The sequence below is a fragment of the Trematomus bernacchii genome, unplaced genomic scaffold, assembly GCF_902827165.1.
Source record: "Trematomus bernacchii unplaced genomic scaffold, fTreBer1.1, whole genome shotgun sequence".
In the NCBI taxonomy this organism is placed as follows: Eukaryota; Metazoa; Chordata; class Actinopteri; order Perciformes; family Nototheniidae; genus Trematomus; species Trematomus bernacchii.
The window spans coordinates 2,187,193-2,209,996 of record NW_022987313.1 but is presented as its reverse complement, the minus strand read 5'-3'; the positions used below and the strand labels follow the sequence as shown (position 1 = coordinate 2,209,996).

Genomic DNA, 22,804 nt, shown 5'->3' with positions numbered 1-22,804 from the left:
GTTTTATCAAGATGTTCTCCTGTAAGAAATGGAGGCCTCAGTATATTCACATTACACTTTAGTGACATCAAAGCTTGGTAAAGGTTTCAGTCAAGTGATTAATAATGACATTCAAAGCAGGTTTGTTGACTCTTGGTGTTCACCGCCTGCCAAATCCTCACTAGTTCCTTGGCAACTGTATTTACAGAGTTAATGTGATGCATTGTGGGTTTGCACCATGCAAAATGCTCATAGTTCACTCGTAAAAAAGAAGCAGGGGTCATAGATGAAGTTGTCATCGAACAATGGATCAGATGATTGACAGCTACAAAGTGCAGTCTGAAGAGGAAGTGTTTACTGCTTACTCAGCTCCTCCCCTGTAGCCTGAGGCCTCTCTTTCTCTCTCTGTGTGAATGTCTCGGTCATTCTCTCGCTCCGCCTGTGATAAACAGTCGCTGTCACTGAAGCCCGGTCACCGCTCCAGGAAGTGGTTTTGCCACAGGTGGGTGGAGCAGAGAGGGAAAGAAAGACAAGAAACCAAGAGCCTGGGAAAGAGAGATAACCAGGCAGGGGAAACAGACTGGAAGTGGTTGTGTGAGAATGGGAATGACCGGTCACAAGGGTCTCTTTAGATCAATATTAGAGCTACAACCTGTTCTGGTAGAATCAACATAGTGCTAGAGTTTGCTTAGGACTTAGTGCAGCTCTCACCCTCCTCTCCTCCCCCTCTCTACCTGTGACCCTGGAGCAGAGAGGTTCAGCCGTTCTCCATGTGTGCCTGGAGAGAGTGGGCCAGCTGGAGCTGTGGCTGCAGGAAGCCCAGAGGAGCCTGGTAGCCGGGGGAGCTGCTGCCGGGGCAACCACCATGCAGGACAGCGTGGAGCAGCAACTCCTCACCTGCCAGGTAAGCCCCGCCCACCAGGAACTAGGTCACTACTACAGGACTTTTCAGGTCAAAAGATATCTGCAGTGAGTTAGAATTAGTCTGACAATAATATGAATATGTTAAGCTTAATTTTCAGGTGGAAAGATGTATGACCTGCAGTTTACTAAATCAATGGTTCCTAGGCTGTAACAAATAAGAGGTACAATAGAAGAATATAAAAATAAACAACTTCTTGGTCAAAATCTTAATATTTGCTACATTTGCTAGAATATCAGAGGGCTCAAAATGAATCTGTGTCTACTTAAGAACCTTTGCAACCAAAGAGATTTTTATATATATATATATATATGTGAAATATTCAGAGGAATAAAGACATAGATTGTATAGTAATTTACTTTAAAATAACAAAATTGTAAATATATATGTGCTTGTCATGTCATAGGAGAGGATCTTTCCCAAACTCGCACCACATAATTTTAAAAACACTATTGTCTAAAATATCACCGTATGACCAAAAGTACTCTAAATTATCTGTACATTCTTCTGGCCTTTTTATAATCTCAAATCTCTTGCAGTTGAGTCCAAAATGAAATGTTTCATGCTGGATTTAATTAGTTTGCCTGTAATGTCATGCAGAACACCAACAATGAAATATCACTTTTATTTTTGAAATGTCTTGAAACCAGAAACGTCCACATTCATTATTTTGATAATCTCTTCCCTCTGGATAAACTTAATTTACAGAAACACTGATTCAGACTCAAGTTACGAACTCAGAAGTACAAAAACTAGCTTTTCATATCAGCACTTTAAGTCTGAGCTCATAATCCTGCGTCTGTTTGGCCTAAAATAAGAATATATGCTATGATAAATCACTGGTCGGGTCATGGGACACTACACACATTTCAAATTGCACAATGCTGTTTCAAGAGCAAAATATGACACATGAGTAATTTCCAAATCATTGCTGACTATTTCAGATCTTGCAAAATGTTATAAAAACTACGAGCTGATGATGTTTTAGCAGCTCAGAGGTTAAAATGTTAATCATGTATGACCCTGGAACACTTCTGGTTCTGTAGGTAAAGCTTAATGTTGGTTTATTTGTTTACCACATGTCATACACAAATGCAATTCAAAGTGCTTTACACACAGTTGAAAAATAAAATGAAAATAAGGCAATTCATAAAAGACAATGTGCTGGAGGAGTCAGTCATTTGAACTTCTGTGAGTGTAATATGTCTGGAAGCTTCCTCCAGCAGTCTGATGTTATAGATTTGACCCAAAGGTTAGTGGTCAGCATATTTTATTATATTTAAGTTGATAACATAATAAAGCAGACAGTATTGCTACTTGTAGTGTCATATTTTAATTTGGCTTGTGTGCTTCCTTATTGCTCAGAGGAGCAAATATTCACCCAACAATCTAAGCTTTCTTTCATGCCATGTTTGTGTCATTACAGTTTGAACTTAATTAGGTTTCATAATTTTATTCAGAATTTTAGCAATTAATCCATACTTATTTCTATGCAAACTACTAATACTTACATTGCTTTAACTCTGCTGGTAAATGAAAGACATTCAAATGAGGACTGCTGGAGAAAGTGAAAGAACAGCTGTCTCACTAAACATTAACTCAAAGCGTTACATTCAAACATCAAACATTTTTACAGCGTAAATATGTACTGTGGCTGTCTCACTGTTTGTACAGTCTTAGATATATGGAGCAGTAATGTGTTAGAGGGCAAAGAAAACGAATGACTTGTAAAGAGTTCACTTTACAAACACTTAATGCCGGCTGCTGGTATTTGCATTGAGGGTGCGGTTTGGCTGGATGTCAGAAATCATCCAATCAAATGTTTTAGTTTCAAACTCTCCCTGACGACCAAACAAACACATGAAAACATGCTGCAGCAGACGGCAGCTGTTACAGCTCACTGTAGACTAATCAACTGTTTTTTATTGTCAATTTATATTGGATATTTACGGAGGAGGATTAGGGCCACATGTTACATTTTTATTGAGATCTGACTTTATTCTCAGAATTCTGACATTAATCTCATAACTAAAAAAAGATCTGAAAATGATTTCACATGTGGCCATAATCCTTTTACGTAGATATTGGGCACAGCCAGTAAACATATTTGTGCTGTTCTGTGAAAAAAAAGGATGATTAAATGTACTAAAAACTTGGTGAAAGACTTCAGTTCATGGTGGATATTTGAATCTGAATGTTATAATGGTTTGCAGTCTAGAGTCCCGCCCTCACAGGCTTCACTATTGTGTGTTCATTCAAAGCTTTGGAAGGTATTTTCCTCCCAGGATTCACTCCCTGCTGACCCAGAGAGTGTAACTCGAGCCTCCATTAAAGATTCAGAGGTTGAACACGTCACATGTCACGTTTGAATGAAGCATTGTGGGCCAACAAACAGCAACTAGTGAGATCATGTCTGCCATTCAAATTCACTAAAGAGCCTCGATCCCAGAGACTGACCCTGATCTAACTTAAACATTATGAACCTTTGTGCTGCATCATTACCTAACATCAGATCCATCTACATACAAACTCTCAAACTGAAGCTATCTAAACCTCATTATCATACAGAGGAAATAAAACCCACTATGCCATTTTATGTTACATTTCATTTCCCCCCCTGCTGAGCACATCAGTCCTTCTTAATAGAATCAATGATTCACGTGCGTGTGTGTGTGTGTGTGTGTGTGTGTGTGTGTGTGTGTGTGTGTGTGTGTGTGTGTGTGTGTGTGTGTGTGTGTGTGTGTGTGTGTGTGTGTGTGTGTGTGTGTGTGTGTTACTGTACAGGACATGTTCCTGGAGATCGAGCGGAGGGTCTCCAGCCTGGCGGCTCTCGGTCCGGCGGCTGACCAGCAGCAGCAGGACGAGGCGGCCGAGCTGCTCTCCTCCAAACTGGAGCTCCTGAAAGCCAACCTGGTGTCCTTCCAGCAGCTTCTGCAGGACAGACAGGGAGAGGAGAGGACCCTCACACACACTGAGACACAGGGACAGGTACAAGCTATATGTAGGAGTAGAAATCAATTCAAAGAGTACATGTAGAGTAAGTTTAATACATTTAGTTGCAGGATAAAACCCAACTTGGGGCTAAAATCTAAAGAAATAGCTTCAATCAAGAACACTTTTTGACAACACATCAGTCAGAATGAGCTGGCTGTTTAACTTAGTATTTAAAATCGTAGTTTGAGTCTTGCTTGTCTTTCTCTGTACCAACATGTTTTTGCATGAGAAAAAGTCATTTCTCATGTGATGTTAAGATGGGAATCCTGACAATTTGTTTTGCCTCAAAAGTAGTGCACATGTAGTCTGAACAATATTTGAAAGATACTAGTAGTTCATGTTAAGTTAGGTAATCTTTTATGTTGATGCATTTTCTTCAATATAATCATTCCCACCAAACACACGTCGAATTATTAGGATCAATCGTATTCCTATTTCTCCTTCATTTCTCATCTTTATTTAGCTTACAGGATCAAACAAATGTGACAGTGTGGAGGTGTGTCTGCTGTCAGACAGTTCACGTGTGCCAAAGTCACTCCCTGATCATTATTAAGGCCTGTCTCTTTAATCGCTCGAGCAGGTCTGTTTAGTTTCATACCTGCAAGTCACAAATCTTAGTAAGCAAATCAAAAGTCACTTAAGTCTTAGCGCTGAAAGTCTACTTCTACTGTGTTTAATGTTTTTTACATAACTGTGACTGAGGACAGCCTTTCGCTATGGTAGCAATGTTTGATTGTTCCAGCTTGAACCACGTCAAAACTGGACCTAAACATAAAACAAAACTGATTTGAAATCTGATGATTTGAACTGATATTTCTTCACTTCTTCAATCCACCAAAGGCTGTAACACATGCTTGTGGTGTTGATATTTTTTAATTGTTCCTCCCTGTGTCCCTTCTTTACCTATTTCCTCTCAGAAGTCAGCAGCTCAGTCAGAGCGCCACCTGGAGTCCAGGCTGCAGCGCAGCAGCAGTGTTCAGGAGATCTTCTCCTCTCCCAGAAACAAACTGCTCCGACAGAGCAGCCTGCAGCAGCAGAAGGTACTGATATACTGATGGAAGGTTTTACTGAAGTATATAACCATACATCAAGTTCATATTTTTTAATATAACTAATATCAGCCACTTTAGACATCCAAATGCTTAATTAAAGTCTGAAATCCTCAGTAAAAACACATCATATGTTACTAACTCAGTCCATTGTAGAAGTGGATGAGATCTTAAAAAGCCAATATTAACCACTTTCTAAAAGTAAACCGGTACATTGATTGAATGATATCTGTTGGTGGTAAATGGGTTTCCTTTTTCATTTTAATCATTAATATTAATTTCAGGTTGCTCTGGAATTCAGTCAGCAAAGCAAAGCCCAAAATAAATAAAAGTTATCACTGTTGTGTTGACAAAACAAAAAAAGTAGCTAGAAGCAGTAAATAACCGTAATGTTTGTGTTTACTGTTCTGCACATCTCACTCTATCCCTCTGTGTGCAGGAGTTGGAGCAGCAGCTGACGGAGCAGAGAGGTCTGACCCAGGCCATCGCTCTGCAGGGCGGCAGAGGACGGCTCCACAGCCCGGACACAGAGGACCAGAGCCCGCTGTCACCACGGTAACAACCTGACCATCACTCTGTTATTTATGTGATCTGAATATATATGTACAGCACATAGTGTGTGGGATATGATTTATTTATATTATGTCCTACACAATAATACTATTTCAGTTATTATTCTTTTGGGCTTTTTATTGAGAATCAAACATACTTTTTTTCAGTGATTCAGTTATTATCAGTACCTGTTAAACAAAAGGACAGAGTAAGGCTGCTGTAGATTTAAAAAAAGAATAAAACAAGGAGAATGTATTATTTAAATGAAATGTTTGCCATTTTGAATTATTTTATTTAACTTATCCAATAATTCAATTAGTTTTTAGGTTGATTTGCCAATAATGAAAGAGAAATAGATGAGATTCTCAACAACAATAATACAAAAAAACAAATACAGACAGAAGAACACAAAGAAAGCAGGATGAAAAACAGATATGAAAGAAAGAGAGAAAGTAAGTATTAAGTGTTATTAGGTGTGAACTATCTCCTCTTCCCCCCCTGCAGGTGGCCTCCTGCTGGGTCTGCTGTGCACGAGGATGCGGCTCACAGGAAGTGGGACGGCCTTCACAGCCGGCTGCTTTCTCTGGAGGAGAGCTGGCTGCTTCCCCCTTCAGAGGTATGGCCTTCATCGTCAGCCTTCTGCTTGATTATCACTTTCAAATACGGAAAAGAAGAAAAATGTGTGTTCTTGCCACGCTTGATTATCACCTTCTTTGAGCTGAAGGCACTTAGTTGTCTTTTTGTCACTATGGGGAGTCCTGCAGGGCTTCATAAGAGTCATGTGTGTCTCCTACTTCTGATGTCTCTCTCTCCCCCCCCCCCCCCCCATCTCTCCTCCTCTCTGAAGGTGACAGACTCATCTACGAGGCACAGTGATGGAACAGCAGGACGCATAATTGGCACACAAACCCTGAAAGAGCTCCAAACTCACATCAGCCAACTGAGAGAGCTGGGACTCACAGCGACAGAAACTCTGAGTCAGGTACAGGCTCCTTATGGCTGTTTATCACAGAATATACAGGGTGTCGGGACATGTGACCTCTGATACTACACATGGCTATAACATGTCTTTTCACACGTGACCCCTCTCTATTGTATGATACTGAATGGAGGGGTCATAATCCTAAGGAGTCGGGACCTTTGTTTTAAACCATATCTGTTTTGGAAGATAAGGAATATAACATTAACCATATGTATCAGCTATCCTGACCTATAGTTCAATATTAATATGATTTTTTTTATATTCTACTGTGATTTAAAATGATAGAGGTGTGTTAAGGTCAATTGCAGATTTGTAAAGAAACTGAGATTGCCATACTTTACTAAAAGAACATTTTAATTTGCTATTTTGTACGGGAAAATAGGGACTAAGCACATTTTAACAATTTGGTCTTACTTTTTTATCTTTTTAATATATACTTATTTTGTAAACTCACATACTGTAATAAGTGATGGATAGTAAAGTCAACAAAACAAACTTGAATCAACCTCAGATGCCCCTCTGATAAAAGCAAGGAAAGAAAACAATTGTGTTTACAAATAAATGTCACCTTTTAATTTGAAATGTTGTTATTGAAAAGGAAAATGGAATGCCAGCCATGATGATTGTTCATCTCTCACCACAGGACACACATTTTGACATCACACTTAACAAAATAAGAGAAGGGAACAACAAACATGAAAGACAGCCAGTGAGAGAGGAGTGATGCCAGAGTGAAGATCATACAGCCTCCACCTCCTGGTTAATAATAACATCCGACACTAAATGCATCACAACAACAGTCAAAGTAGTCAACAACATGTGCATCTAACTGAATAAAAACTACACATAGGATTCTCCTTTATTTTGTGAATTCGTTATGAATTCTCCCATGTCACCAACACAGTGTCAACAGCACATACACCCTGAATGTGAGAAACAAAAGAATGGCTAAGAAGTTTATCATAAAAGTCATATCATATTTGACCCATACATGAGAGTACAGCAACGATACAGGGATCATGAGAGAAATAAATCTTGCTCTAAAACCATATCTTAAATGTGTCTCACCCCAGGACGGCTCCCATGAGACGCTGGACGAGGGTTTGTTTCATTTGCTGCACGGAGCGTCCCTGTCCCTGTCCTCCTTCAACAACCTGCTGCACTCACCTGCTGGGACGACACATGAAGAAGACACTCAGCTGAGGCTGCTGCAGCTGCAGGTAACATAAGATTAAGATAAGATGGACCTGTATTAATCCCCGTGGGGAAATGCAATAGTTTAAACAGCAACAAGGTACGATTGAAAAACAGGACAGCACAGATTCACACAAGATTAAATATTAATAAAATGAAAGATACAAATAAAATGATATACAGTTAAGTAAATGAATTAAATGAACATACATATTTGGTTCATATATACATATTAAATATTAGGTAGGACTCTCTTCAACACACATTCAAACAGGGATCAATCAATTAGGCTTTCTCTCATTTAAAATGTGTTGCTGCCCTTAATAGTCGAGTGAAGGTGGTATTGGACTCAGTCTATTAGTATTTATTTTGTGCTTATTTATGCTGAATGACTATATGAAGAAATGTACGAGCATATCTCTGCTACTCACAATATTTAGAGTGGTGCATTTGCATTTGCATGAGTCAAAGGGACTTTGAGTTTGACTAAGACTAAAAGTGAAGTCAATAGAACTGAATGATATGTTATTATAAATGCAAAACATTCACATTTTATTTCAAATTCGAAGTAGGAAACAAAGTCAGATATAAGACCTTGCATCTCTTATTCCGCTCAGATTCATCTTCAGTAAAGAAGAAACTGATATATCTTTGGGTCGGTTTAGGATTCCTTTACTTCTACCCATCAATCATTTTGTTTGTGGTTTTAAGGTCTTTTATGCCCAAAAAGGCTGAATCAAAAATGAAAATCTGCAGCATTTATAAAAACAATATCTCAAAGATATCTGAAAGACCTAAACTGCCCTCTTCACTGGACACAAACGTGTTCCAGCTTATGATTATAATGCAGACTCACTAATAAACCTCCCTTGTATTTCATGCCAGAGCCTGTCAGCAGCGCTAGCTTCCCTTGGCAGTGAGCTGTCCTCTCAGGGGTCAGAGGTCAGCCGTGTGCTGGGGTCAGAGCGCGGTCAGCAGTGTGTGGAGGCTCTGTGCAGAGTGCTGTGTGTGGTGCAGGCTGCTCTGAGCAGCAGAGAGCAGCAGCTCACACACCTGCAGGAGGAGGCGGCCCAGCAACAGGTCAGAGCTAACTCTTATTATCTGTGAAGGTCAAACCAAAAGACACTCATATACTCTGCAGTGTTTAAATAAAAAGATCTTATTTATATCTTAACTGTATTAGTGTTTATAATCTGTGTCCTACTATCTTTTGTTGTCAAAACTCACCTCCTCTTGCACATTATCTAACAAATGTATATTACCAGTACTGTTTAAATATAACTTTTTAAATGCAAAAGAAAATAACCTTGTTTATTGAAATAAAACCCTTGTTTGCATGCAGTTTAAAGGATCAGTGATGTGTGTTTAACCGACAGATACAACTGAATGAGTTGCATGCAGCCTTCACTTCTAACCAGGCGACGGTTCACCAAATAATTCATGAATTCAATGGATCTCTGGACCTTAACAAACAAATGCAGGTACTGTTTCCATGGAGATATATTGACTTTAACAAGCTACACGTAATCTTTCTGATGTTTGATTGTTCTTAAAGGTGGGGTAGGTAAGTTTGAGAAACCGGCTCGAGATACACTTTTTGTTATATTCCATGGAATGCTCTTAACATCCCGATAGCAATGAATATCTTAAGTGCTTTGACAAAAGATCCATAAAAAAATGTCATCTGTGGAAGCCGTAGTACTGTAAAAAGCACGACCAATTATTTTAGCTGGCCCGGCTAAAATAACTGGATGGCCTACCTGCCTGTCAGCCTTCCATCTGTGCACAAACTTATCTCGTGCCCTCATTGGTCATGTGCGCGTTTGTGTGTGTTGGAGGAGGGGCTCTGTAAGGAAGTGGCAGATTTTTTCCGGCTGTGTATTTTCAAATTCTAGCGCACTCGAGCTGGATTCTCCAAAATTACCTACCCCACCTTTAAAGATGCAGTGGTTGTTTGATTGATAACAAAATTGACTATTTCATTAATCAGTTAATTGTATTAATTATAATTATAATTTAATTTTAATAATTTATCTAGCATCTCAAATATTTTACTTTTTGGCTTCTGGTCGGATGAAAAAGACATAAAAAGATCTCAGAAATTATTTATGAATGTATTTGTGTCAGACAAGAGATTTAAAACGTTTCTCAGTCGACATCATAACGTTTTTATTTGTCACAGTGTATATGTTTTTATTTTTCAGGCTGTGGTTCAGATGCAGGAGTCTCTGCAGCAGCAGGTGGAGCAGGTGAGCTCCCTGATGGAGGAGGTGCACCGACACCACCTGCCTGCCTCCCTCATCCAGCAGGCCTCACAGCTGCAGGTATGAAAGCTGCTGTGTCATGTCAAATTTAACCAAGTCTGCTTTGTGTGAACACATTTTGGAATCCTACCTTCTCAATATCAAACTAAATAAGTTGTCATTCAGTTGCCACTAACATATATATATTTTTTTCCTGTATGTGCAGGATGAGCTGGACACTTCTCTAGGTGGTGTTCGCTCCCGCTGTGAGGAGCTGAAGCACAGTGTAGAGCTGCAGCAGCAGTATGAGCGTCTGGTCCTCAGCCTGCAGGAGCTGCTAGTTCTGGGCCCTGAACGCCTCGCGCAGAAGCCTGACGCAGAGCTCTGCGACAGAGCTCATCTCCAGCAGCAGCTCAGCAGCCATACGGTTGGATATACAAGGAAATTCTGTTCAAAGGCCTTTGGTGTATACATTTTTTTAAATTATTTTTGACGTTACTTTGTTTTCAGAAGTTCTTCCAGTTCCTGGGCCATCACTTTAGGATCCTGCAGAACCTGACCCACAGAGTCCCAGAGAGCGCCCTCCAGAGGTGGCAGGGTGTGGTGATGGGCCTGCAGGTGGAGGTAGCCCGGCTGCAGCAGCAAGGACTGGACCAAGGGACCAGGATGCAGGAGACATTACAGGTAAGGAAATAATTATGAAATACAGCAATGAAAGGATTATCTAAACATTAACAAAGTATCCTCTCACAGAGCTGCTGCCATGGCTGTAGACCAGGGGTCGGCAACCCCTGGCACGCGTGCCAGCATTGGCACGCGGCACCGTAGCCAGTGGCACACTAGGAATAAGTCGAATAAGTGTGCAAAATATTTAAATTATATTTTCGGATCCTGAACGAGACCGCCGCCAGAGCGCGTCTCCCCGTTACCTGCAGAAGGAAGCCATGCACGCAACGCAGCCCCGCTCTCTTTAACTCCAGGTGACTTTCTGCCGCTTTCCTCCGTGGTGCAGTGCTGATCGTTTCACCACGGAAGAAAGCACTTCACAAATTGCAGTACCCATAAGGAGCTTTACAAATGTCGCAGTTTTTGCGTGGCTGTGTGTGTCTTTAGTTGAAAGCCCAGTGGCGATCTGCTCATCTCTCATTGAAATAATATGCTACAAAGGGGCGGACTGGCCATCTGTGTGTTGAACTTTCCTGTCGGCTCCCAGACCGTAGTCGAGGAGGGCAGAAGCAACGAGCTTCAGGTTCAATAACCCACTTTAGCTTAAATGACTGGAGAGAGGCGAGCTCTTCTTGAGAGGCCGTTGCATTTATTTAGCTGTTCTTCTGTTTCACAAAATACATCACAGACCTCTGTTTTTCTGCTGCCTCGTTTCACTTCCAGAAACATACTCACACGCACACCACAAACCCCTCTCTCTCTCTCTTAAAGGGACAGCGATCTCATCTCACTCTGCATGACCCTAATATCATAACATGTGTGTTCTGGAGAATCACAGAACGGACGATCGTCCTTATTATTATGCCGTTTAAAACAATTATTTAAATGTGGTTGTTAAATTCGGTATCATGCAAGTTGCGCTGACAGGTCCACACACTGCGTCCCCGCAGCGAGGCCCCCCCGCCCTCCTGTTGATAGATCACGAGCGTCAAGCTCCTCAACATCCCCCCCCCCCCCCCCGTTGATAATTCTCGATCGTTGGCACGCTGATAATTTTTTTTTTTTTAAATGGCACTTCATATCAAAAAGGTTGCCGACCCCTGCTGTAGACTCTTAGTTATTGTGGCTGTGAATTAAGAAGGTTATGAGAAGCAAGATTAATTTTTGAATGCAAGTACATTAATATGACATAGTATACAGTAGTACTCATTCCCAAAAAATCTATCAGAAAAAAGATGTCTGTCTATCTAAAGATCATTCAGGTAAATAGTGCCTTACATTAGTTTCATAAATGTATTTTGCCTAGAAATGTGTTTTAATAATATCAATATATACACCTTGTGTTAAGAGGGCTTCCGTAACAAAACGTTATGACTTGGATGGATTGTAATTATGCAACAGTTAATTCAACCCATACTTATAAGACATAGAAATGTCATAGGAAAATAATCACATTGATGTTAATAAACAATTTTCCTGCACTTCATCATTTCTCCATCTGTCTCAGATGTGGTCGCAGTGGGAGGAGGACAGAGCCTGGTCAGACTCCCTGCTGAGTCCCATTGAAACTTCATCTATCAAGTTGCACAATGAGGGTAATTCAGAGGAGCGGATATCAGAGAAACTCTCAGTCTACCAGGTAATTTTTATGAATAAATGTGTTCTTTCTGACCGTCGGCGGATAATTGAAATGTACCAACAAGCAGCCATCTCGAGGACCGAGCGCATTTCGCAATGTTCCGTTCTGCTCATTTAGAGAATATTTTAGCGCGCTCTCCATGATGGACTTTGTGCATTGCACTCAAAAACCTAATTGGCTCAATTACATAAAAGCGAAAGGTTGTTTTCTGTAGGGGTACATGATGTTCTTTGGTTTTGCTGTAAGTTATTAGCCGAGTCACGACCTCCAACTAACATTCATTTTGGTTAATATTCCTTGTTGCCCTGCTGTAGGATTGGAAATGTGTCTTTTATCCATCTGAAATCAGAGCCAGGCTAGCTGTTTCCCCAGCTCCCGGTCTATATGCTAAGCTAAGCTAACCGCCTGCTTAACATTCAATTTATAGGCTTTATTGTCAAATGCACAACAGCTAGCTTCATTTAATAGCTTTTGGCAATGAAAACCTCAAAGGTTTAGGCTTCTCCAACAATTCAACATACACCATACTTAAGAAATAAGAAGAAATAAACATATTGCAAGAAGAAATATATATAAAATAAAAATAATGCAACATTAAATACTGTAGTACTTTTACTTTGTGTAGTACTGGCTGTGTACTGAACAAACATACGTGACAATGATAGTGATCTTACTCTGAGTAAAAGCGATTAAGTGTTAATAAAGTTAATAAAGTTTTGTGTTTTTCAAAGGAGCTGCGTGGCGTTCTGCAGGAGAATAAGGCGCGGTGCAGTCGGATGCTGGAGGCGGGGCTCCGGCTGCAGGAGGCGGGCTGCAGAGGAGTGGGAGTGGCCAACAGCAAACTGGAGGCAAGATGGAGAGCCCTTCACAAGAAGGTGGAGCGCCAACGCACACATGTAGACAAGAAGAGGAAGCTAAGGAGCAGGTGAGAGAGAAAACATGTAGTTGTTTAGACTTCACAAGTTTTATCAAGTTTTAACAGTAACAAATATTTTCGAAATGTTGAAATTCCATATTTTTGAGTGGTTGAAATATCTTTATACTTTCATAATATTTTTGTTTTTTTAACGGCCGGATTTTATGATGCGATCCAAATCCAACAAAGTACTGAAAAATATATTTGTCTTTGTAAAAATGTGCGTAGCATCAATCAAAAAGCACCTGAATGTTTTACATCTATATATATTAATTATGTATTGATATATATATTTTTCAATAACAGATATGCAGATGATCCTGTAGCTATGTCGAATTGTTAATCAAAATGTGTTATTTCCCACCAATAACCAGGTTTCTTCGTGACTCTGCTGTACTGGCTGACTGGATGGGCGAGGCCAGAGAGATGATTGACAGATGTCAGCTCTCTGTGTCAGCAGAGGAGGAGATGGATGTTGAACAGAGGCGTGATCACTACTTCCAGTTTGTGGTGAGCACACAACACTCACTCGTTGTAAATAACAAAGACGTGCACAAATAAAACCTGCTCAATTTCATTTTAACATGTAGACTTTAGTTAAATTAATTAATGTTATTTTTAATTAACCATTAACCGTTTTTTTTGCAATATACAATAAATAACATCAGGATCAAGCAGGTTAATATTTAAAGGTAGGGTAGGTAAGTTGGAGAAACCGGCTCGAGATCGCTAGAATTTGAAAATACACAACCGGAGAAAATCTGCCACTTCCTTATAGAGCCCCTCCTCCAACACACACGAACGCGCACATGACCAATGAGGGCACGAGATGGAAGGCTGACAGGCAGGTAGGCCATCCAGTTATTTCAGCCGGGCCGGCTAAAATGATTGGTCGTACTTTTTACAGTACTACGGCTTCCACAGATGACAGATTTTAATGGATTTTTTGTCAAAGCACTTAAGATATTCATTGCTATCGGGATGTTAAGGGCATTCCATGGAATATAACAAAAAGTGTATCTCGAGCCGGTTTCTCAAACTTACCCTACCTTTAAAGTCTGTCCACATAGCCTTTTATCGAATTAAAGCTTCTAGTTTTTATGTCTGTAGACCTAAAGTGGGGAAATGTACCAATTACTTGAAATAAACAGGAGTAAATAATATGTTGCTAACAACCCTGTCTACACCACAAATAAATTGTATTAAGTTAATGATTGCCATAGAAAACAAAATAACATGATAGTTATTTTTTAGGTTTTGACCAAAGGCATGGAAGCAAAGTCTGGACTGAAGGTGGCTGTGAACGGAGCGGGAACCCAGCTGCTGCAGATGAGGGAGGAAGAGGATGGAGACTTAGAAATAAATCTAGAGGACAAAGAGACATCAGACCCAAATCTCTGCTCCATCAACGCTCAGCTCAGACAGATGGAGCTGGACTGGTCCCGCCTCCTGGCCGATGTTCCTGTCACCCAACAAGCTCTGCATAAGGTGAGGAGACTCCCAACTTCCATACGAATTATGTAAATCTAAAGAAAAGGATGTGGATTTTGGCCTATCCTTATCTTGTTCAGTATTTATATATTTTCAACAGTTATAAGATGATACAATACAAAGGCACACACTTAAGAGAAAACATACAAGAAGCAACTGAACAAAAATAAACATTGACACAAAAAAAGGAGTAAACAGCAGGAGTAGGCATTTGCAAAATAAGTTACCTCAAAAACACTAAACCATTCCTCTTTTGTGTTAAAGGTCCCATGACATGCTTTTCCGGTTATTACCCGTCCCCTTGTGTGTTATGTAGCTTTGTATGCATTTAAACGGTCTGCAGAGTCACAAACCCTCAAAGTACACCCTGTAGCGAGTAAAACTCTAACACAGAAAAGACCTGTCTATGCTGCCCCAGAACGCCTCATTGGAGATTTATTTTCTTTCTTGCTGGGTACAGTGACGTGACCATACCCAAATGGACCAATCCGTGGAGCTCCTCACGCACACACACTCTCAGCGGCGAAACTGTGACTTGCTGGGGGGGGTGCTAGTGGAGCCTCGCAGCGGCGAAACTGTGGCGCGCTTACACTGTAGGTGTGCCGCGTTTGGAGGTGCGGGTGCTAGTGGAGCCTCGCAGATGGGGGTGCTGCAGCCCCCTCAGCACCCCCCCTTCCCGCGTCCATGGTGCTCAGGCTGAGTTCAGGCTGAGTTTCGCGCTGTCTCGCAGACCTCCACGCAGCAACCAGGAAAACAACACCAGTAATAGAGCTCACACTGTCCCCCTCCTCACAGCGAGCCGCACAACGTCCCGCCAACACGGCACCCAGACCCCACGCAGCATTCTCATCTGTTTGTCATTACTGGTCTCATTTTCTGGTTGCTAACGCCATTGTAACACATAATCATTGATGTTCCGCTGTAACGGTGGTGGACTCATCAGAACAGAGTGGGCGAGCTGACCAATCAGAGCACACTGGGCTCACAGGGAGGGGGGGGGGGCAGGAGCTCCAACAAGCCGTTTAGGACAGAGTGAATACACATACACAGACCTCAACAATGGAATTATGATCAGTAGAAATGGCCATGACATGGGACCTTTAAATGCTATTGAGGTCCAGACTCCAGTCCCTATCAAACTTACCAAGAGTATCTCTTAACACATGTGACAACCTCAATGTTAAAATGGACATCAGCTTTATTTTCAAACCATGCTAAAATATCTTGGCCTATCCTACTTAATATTTATAGAATCTTATTGTAATTCCTTATGTGTTTCTTAATGTCAAAACGTGTTAAATGTGGTTCTCAGTGCCCACATGTACAGAGTTTGATATTTCGAAAGCCACGCTGCAGTAGTCCTGTCACCAATTACTTTTAAAAGTTCCCCCCCGAGCAGCACAATGCCAGCCTGAGGACTCTTCTCTGCTTATTGGTGTGAAAACCATTCCCCCCTCCAGCTTTTCTGTCCGTGAAACTTCAAAATCTTCTTCCATCCTCTCCTCGGCTTCATCCTTTCTGTCCCATTTTCCTAGCCTCCTCTCATCTCTCCTCTCTTCCTTTCCATCTCATCTCCTCTCCCTGCTGTTCGTATTATCTTCCATTCCTCTATTTTCTCCCCCTCTCCTTAGTTTTTGTCAACTCTTCTTATTCAGTTTGAGTTTTTCTCTCCCCTCCATCTGCTGTTTTGCCCTCGGCTCACCCTGTTTTCGAGATTGATTTTAAGATTGTTTTTGAAGGCTTATTTCAGGTGAACACATGTCATTTGTTCTCACAAATGAGCAAATGTATACACAATTTAAAACAAGTACTTACTTACTTTCTGTACTTACATATGCATGAAAAAATAAAAATACTTCACAAAAAACACATATTCAGTGTATATATATCTTAAACTAACCAAAATGTGAAATTCTGGACTACCTGAATTTGTATTGGCTTTTTTGAGGACTACGAAAGGATGTCTTGAAGGTCAGATGACTGAAACAGTGAATAAAATAAAGCAAACTTACCAGTTCTGTTTGTAGTCTGAGTAAGTAGTGTTGTAACTGTTTGACATCAATGAAGTCATTCACTCCTCCTCTATCTCCTCTTTCCTCTTCCCTCTCCTCCTCCTCCTCTTCCTCCTCAGCGATGGATGCAGACGTTGACCCAGCAGGAGGCCCTGTCTGAGCTGCAGGCCTGGCTTCTTTCTGCTGAGTCACAGCTGGAGGAGCATCGCAGCAGGATCACACAAACCTCCCCCAACACTGATCTGAGTCAGCTCCTGAAATACTGCAAGGTAAAGAAGTGCTGAAGCATGCACTGCCACAAATGTCCCGATTCCTGAAGTGTTTTCATCCTGTAGTAGTGAATAGTTTTTAGTGCATTCATTGAACTACTAAAGATATCATTGTGATTAGTTGTGTATCTAGTTGATTGACTCTCTCTCCCTCTATGGCATTTTCCTCAGGAGTGTCGGACAGAAATGTCGGCCCATAACGCCACACTGGACTTTGTGAGCCAGCTGCGACAGACCTGCAGTTCCGATGAGGGCCAGAGGGGGCGCTATGAACACAACCTGTTTGCAGAGGAGCAGGGTCGTCTCAACCATCAGTGGCTCAGTCTGCAGGGAACTCTGCAATCTCAGGTCAGAAAGCAAACAACAAATCAAAGATACTTATTTTGTTTTTCTCATATGTTCAATTGCATCACATGGTCTTTTTCAGTGGGTAAGGTTTTTAATGGGATTGGATCTGCTGACATGCTAGCTCAGTGGTAGTTATGATTCACCCATAGCACTTTCAGGCTTCTAATATATGTTGGTTAAAAAGTTGAGGATAAAATTAGGTTTTATTTTGGGAAATTGTAGATTGAATAAACACATCTGACTCATGATCCACTCACAAGTTATTTTTTGTATGGAGCTTTCCACCATATCACATTTTAGGCTGCATGTAAATGGATTGACTCACTTTCCTTTGGGGACATGGTAAAAGCATATTAGTTGTAGCAAACATTTGCCTTTTTACCAACAACGTTAACTAAGTTTTCACTTTTTTAAATGTATTATGTAATATGTTTGACCTGATGTTGTTTATGGTGATCAGATCCAGAAGGTGGAGCAGGAGCTGAGGAGCAGGGTGGAGCATGAGGCCCGCCTGCAGCAGATCAACAGCTGGATCACAGATCAGATCCTCTGGATGAAGTCTGCTCAGACACCCAGCAGCCAGACGGAGCTGCTCCAGAGCATCAGCACCTGCCAGGTCAGAGGTCACATCTGCACTATCAATCAAGCACCTGTAGAAAATGTGCCTTTTCAGGATTTGGAAAGTCATAAAGCTTAAAGTCTTCACCACGAAAATAATTTGTTTACCTCTTTGTTTGTTTGCTCTGTGTTTCAGGATCTTGAGGAGAAGATCAGGCAGAGGTGTGAAGCTCTTCAGGAGATGAGAGGCAAACTTGATGGAGGAGAAAACAGCAGCTGTGATTTAATGTCTAAAACAGATACATCCATCCAGGCCTGTGCAGCTCTCACACAACAGGTGAATGAGTGAGGAAATTAAGATGTGGAAATAGTTTTGGTTGTAGAGGAAAAAATAATAACAATTAAAAAAGGTATTTACACAGCACTTCTAAAAGCAAATTCACTAAGCGCCTTACATTGTTAAAATGTCTTTAACTATTATAAAATAAATAAAAACAACAACAGAAAAGATTCAAACAAATTGAAAAAATAAAGACTGCATTTAGCAAAAAAACTTAAAGGGGACCTATCATGCAAAATGCACTTTTGTACGTCTTTTATACATGAATATGTGTCCCCGGTGTTCCAGGGAACTCACCAAGTGTCAGAAAACACAACCCTCTCTATTTTCCTCCATACCCAAATCTCTAAAAAAGGGGCCTGCAACGGATCTGATCAAAACTGATCCAGATTTGAAAACTGTCCTGACGTTAGGACGGGTGGCGCTACGGCTATTGGGCCAACTTCACCAATCAGGAGGAGACAGCCACGGCATTGCCGTTCGAAAGCGCTGGAGACGCTGTAGTACATATGCCAGGCCTCTAGATGGTGCTGTTGCTCACAGAATCAACCCTTGCAAAAACAGAGCTAACATTTTTCAAATTGAGCGAAATGAGGCATGGCTAAAATGCATGATCTGTTTGGTATTTTGAAAAAAAAAAAGTATAAATATGCCTTATATAGGTATGGTCCTACACTATATTATTCAAATATAGCATGATAGGTCCACTTTAAAGAAAATGTTTCAGGTTTTGTTCTTGTGTGACCTCTCGTTGGATGACTTTTATCTTGCCTAATTACCATCAGCAAATTGAATACAACCCATGATACATAGCATCAATAGTAACAATTATGCCAAATGTATTCATACTTTAATAAACTATTGGGCTTTGGGTAGGAATGTTGTGAGGTCATTTTTGCCAGCTTTATCTTAAATATATATTGTTTGGTCTTTGTCTTCTGGTTATGTCTTTTTCTCCCGATAATGAAACATCCTGTCTGGTCATTAACAGCATGACTCAGTCAAACAGAGGCTGGTTGAGGCACAGCAGCTGTGGGATTGTGTGGAGAAGCAGCTGAAGCAGATGATGCTGAAAACAGTGAGAAGGTCTCAGACTCTTGAGTATCACAGCAGCCCTCAGCTCTGCCTGCAGGCACACAGAGATCTGCATGGAAAGCTGCAGGTAGGACTACTCATCACAAATATTGTATTCACCCCATGCAACTTTTGCTACATGTAGTGAATGTGAAAAGGCTCTATGGTTTCTCAATCAAATGTCCAGTAAGAACTTCATTTATTTTGGAACAACTGATCATTTAATGCTGTTTTCATTGTTGGAAGCAGCTTCTTCATGAGGAGACAGCAGCTTCAGAGGCAGAGTGGGACAGATTAAATCAAAGCGTCTCCTCCCTCAAAGACATCATCAGTCCTACTGCTGAGACTCTCCTCACACAGCAGCTGGACAGACAGAGGGACAGGTGAGACCCACACACACTCACAAAACACACAGACAAATGACACACTTAGTCAAGCGTTTACTTGCGCCATTGTATTACTTGCACTATTTAATACCTTATTTATTTTAAGACCTTAGTGTATATTGCTCTGTTAGCGGGGCCTGGGACTTCAGATTTCCATGCAAACAACTACTCTGTAGATTTTGAGCATATGACAATAAAACCTTTGATATTTTAATTGTTTTAATTACACAATAACTCTCTTTATTAAATCCATCCTCCTCTTGTCCTCCAGTTGGACAGAATCGTCCAGAGCGTTGGACCAGCAGGTCCAGAGGGGTCAGGACGTCCTGCAGCTGTGGGAGGTGTACGCCCGGCCGGCTGCGTCTCTCTCCGCCCGGCTGCAGACGCTGCAGAGCGATGTCACCTCAGCACTGAGTGGAGCGCCTGGAGAACAGGACACTGTGGAGCAGCTCACTGTCAGGGTACACAACGCTCAGGTGAGGAAATAAATAAATAACACAAACAAATATTTCAAAGCTTGACAGGAAGTTAAATCAGAACACTTAACACTAAAATAGATGTAAACTCCATGTTGACTCAGCTTTACTATCCAAGCACCTCCAATGTCTGTCTTTTAAATGTCCTTTGTTTTACTTTGTTTTTACTTATTTCAAGCGCCATTTACATGTTTTGTAAAGTATATTGTTATTTTTTTCTGAAACTTGTGCATACTCTTAATCTGTCTGAAAATGCCATAAAAATACCTGAATCCTTGATTTATTAGATGTAAAGATTTTGAGTATGATTTCTTAGTTTACTTGTGCTAAGTTAATATAAAACATTAAACTGTTTCTGAAGGAATACCTAAATCTTACCTAAATCTGTTTTTGTTCTGCGCTCCAGAGTCTCCTGGAGAGGACAGACTCTCTGCAGTCCGACCTGGAGGGGGTGCTGAAGGTCTCCAAGGACCTCACTGGTCACCTGGACCCTTTAGCTGCCAGTCTGGTCCAATCAGAGAGCCGCTTGTTGGCACGTGGAGTTCAGCAGCTCGGCCAGATGGTGGCGAGGAAGCTGGGTCAGCTGCAGGTACAACTCGCTGATTCACTGAGTGTGTTTATGGGATTGGACAAAGTTATTTTGGATGTGTTGTGTCCTAGGTCACTCAGACAACTGTACACAGTGATACTGAAGCAAAGAAACATTTTACCTGAGGAAAATTATTGATATGAGCTGTCAGATTAAAAAAGGCTCAGCTAATTAACATTTGTATGTAAACAAACCCAAATATAAGCCTTTTACTGTTACATGCTGCTGATTTTTGTGGCTTTTTAATCATTTACAATGCATAACTGATACGTTTTGCTCATCCAAACTTATTTAATTCAAAATGTTGTTTTATTGTTATTGTTTAGAAAAAGTTCAAATACATTTCTTATGCTCAAGTTAGTAGATACTTTAGGATATGCTCTGTGATGCAGGCGATTTTCCAGAGTACTGCATAACTTGTGTGTTGTGTAACCTGCCACCTGTTTGCACTAAGTATCAGAGTGACCTATAAATTAAGACCCAGTAGGCTGTGAGTCATGTGTCATGTTTCCGTGCAGGAGGAGCTTCAGCGGCTGCAGGAGTTTGAAAAGCGTCCTGAAGTCTCTGGAGGGAAACCTGCAGCTCTGGCAGGAGCGACTGCAGGATGTGAGTCCCACCGCAGACCAGGTGAGAGAAAATGTACTGAGTTTAGGATGATTGTAGTACTGCTTCTTCCTCTCTGTTTTAATCCTACAAAGATGTCTTGAATTGTTATTGTGATAAACATACTGAATCTGGTTTTTGCACTAGTTTCCAAAGGTCTGGACCTTTAAGGACACTTAAAGCTATGAATATTAGGTTTATCTACACCTGAGAAATGTTCCAAACCACGAGTCAAAAACTAAATATATTAGAAGATTACATGTGGACAGAAGATCACAGAACAAGTTTAAAGCATGAAGTATTTCTCAGCTGTAATGTCATGCATGCAGTAGTTCAGACTTTGTGATCTGAGCTGCCACCATGTGTTTCCAGTCTGGCCTCCTCGAGCTGAGCGGCCTGTCAGCTGATCTGGACGTACTGAATGAGCAGAGCTGCAGCCTGACGGTCGGAGACGCTGCAGCGCGCCGCCTGCAACGCCTCAACAATCGCTGGACCGAAACCTCCGCCCGAGCTGAGGAGACCTGCAGGTAAGTTATAGTTTATGTCATGTACCAAAAGGTATAATTTGACTATGCCTTTGTAGTAAAAGATCTGGATATTTAATAGTGAGATTGATTTTATGATTACTTGCCCTGTTGCTAACACTAAAAACACACTCTGTGATCCTACACTTTGTACCAAAACTATCATCAGACGCTCAGGCTCAGCATATACTCCAAATAACATAGATCTTTATAAACACTTTGTTCAACACCTTATTGTCATGCTATAAGTGAAATCACAAAATTCTTTTAAGGTTTGATTCAAAATGTGAGAGTAAAAGAAGTACAAAATAAAAACATTTAAGGACAGATTTTGACCCCATTAAACTCTAAATTCATGTTGTACATGAAAGAAATGTAGTGCAGCACTTAGCAGATTTGAGATGATCTGTTTTTCTCCAACAGTGTATTGTTTTCTGTGTGCAGTGAGCTTCAGACGGAGGCTCTGAGGCGGCAGAGCTTTGAGCAGAAGTGTGAGAGCTGGATGTCCTTCCTGCAGAGGATGGAGGACAGCCTGGCTGTGGACGTGGCCGGCTCCTACACCGGCCTCAGACAGCAGCTCTGCACACACAAGGTATCTGAATCCACCACTCAATCACAAAAGATCTGAAAACCCTTCAACACACAGAGATGGAATCCTGATCTCTTATGGTGTTTCAGCGTTTTCAGACAGAGCTGTTTTCTGGACACCAGATCCTGCATTCCGTCATCACTGAAGCTCTTCATCTGCTGCAGAGAGGAGAGGTGGAGGACAGGTAAGAAGATCAAAGTGTATTATCATTGTGGTATTGAAAGGGTAAGGGAAAGTTTACCATCATTTCTTAACTGTGTTATCCAGGAGTGACTTCATCCTGAAGCTCACCCACCTCCGGGAGCACTGGCAGGGGGCGGTGCAGCGGGCGGACCAGCGGCGCTGCCTGGTGGAGGGGCTGCTGAGGAACTGGCACCTGTACAGCCGCAGCCTGAAGAAGCTGCAGAGG

The 22,804-nt window shown here is 41.2% G+C and overlaps 1 protein-coding gene across 2 annotated transcripts; it reads left to right on the top strand.

Moving 5' to 3' along the window:
* Nucleotides 1-298: 298 nt before the first annotated feature.
* LOC117478536 (nesprin-2-like) lies at nucleotides 299-22,381 on the top strand. Of its 2 annotated transcripts, none has more exons than XM_034125534.1 (27): nucleotides 299-883; nucleotides 3,686-3,889; nucleotides 4,816-4,935; nucleotides 5,384-5,499; nucleotides 6,001-6,112; nucleotides 6,344-6,478; nucleotides 7,552-7,698; nucleotides 8,558-8,752; nucleotides 9,049-9,153; nucleotides 9,877-9,996; nucleotides 10,142-10,342; nucleotides 10,426-10,599; nucleotides 12,089-12,220; nucleotides 12,952-13,145; nucleotides 13,511-13,646; nucleotides 14,391-14,624; nucleotides 16,759-16,908; nucleotides 17,080-17,256; nucleotides 17,717-17,872; nucleotides 18,011-18,151; nucleotides 19,146-19,316; nucleotides 19,478-19,611; nucleotides 19,886-20,090; nucleotides 20,497-20,679; nucleotides 21,198-21,306; nucleotides 21,655-21,809; nucleotides 22,251-22,381. In XM_034125534.1, the coding sequence occupies exons 1-26, from the start codon at nucleotides 845-847 to the stop codon at nucleotides 21,687-21,689; spliced, it is 3,825 nt and encodes a 1,274-aa protein (XP_033981425.1). In that variant the 5' UTR covers nucleotides 299-844; the 3' UTR covers nucleotides 21,690-21,809; nucleotides 22,251-22,381. The 2 variants fall into 2 exon arrangements, with proteins under 2 accessions (XP_033981425.1, XP_033981417.1); XM_034125526.1 differs by having other exon boundaries at nucleotides 4,813-4,935.
* Nucleotides 22,382-22,804: the final 423 nt, after the last annotated feature.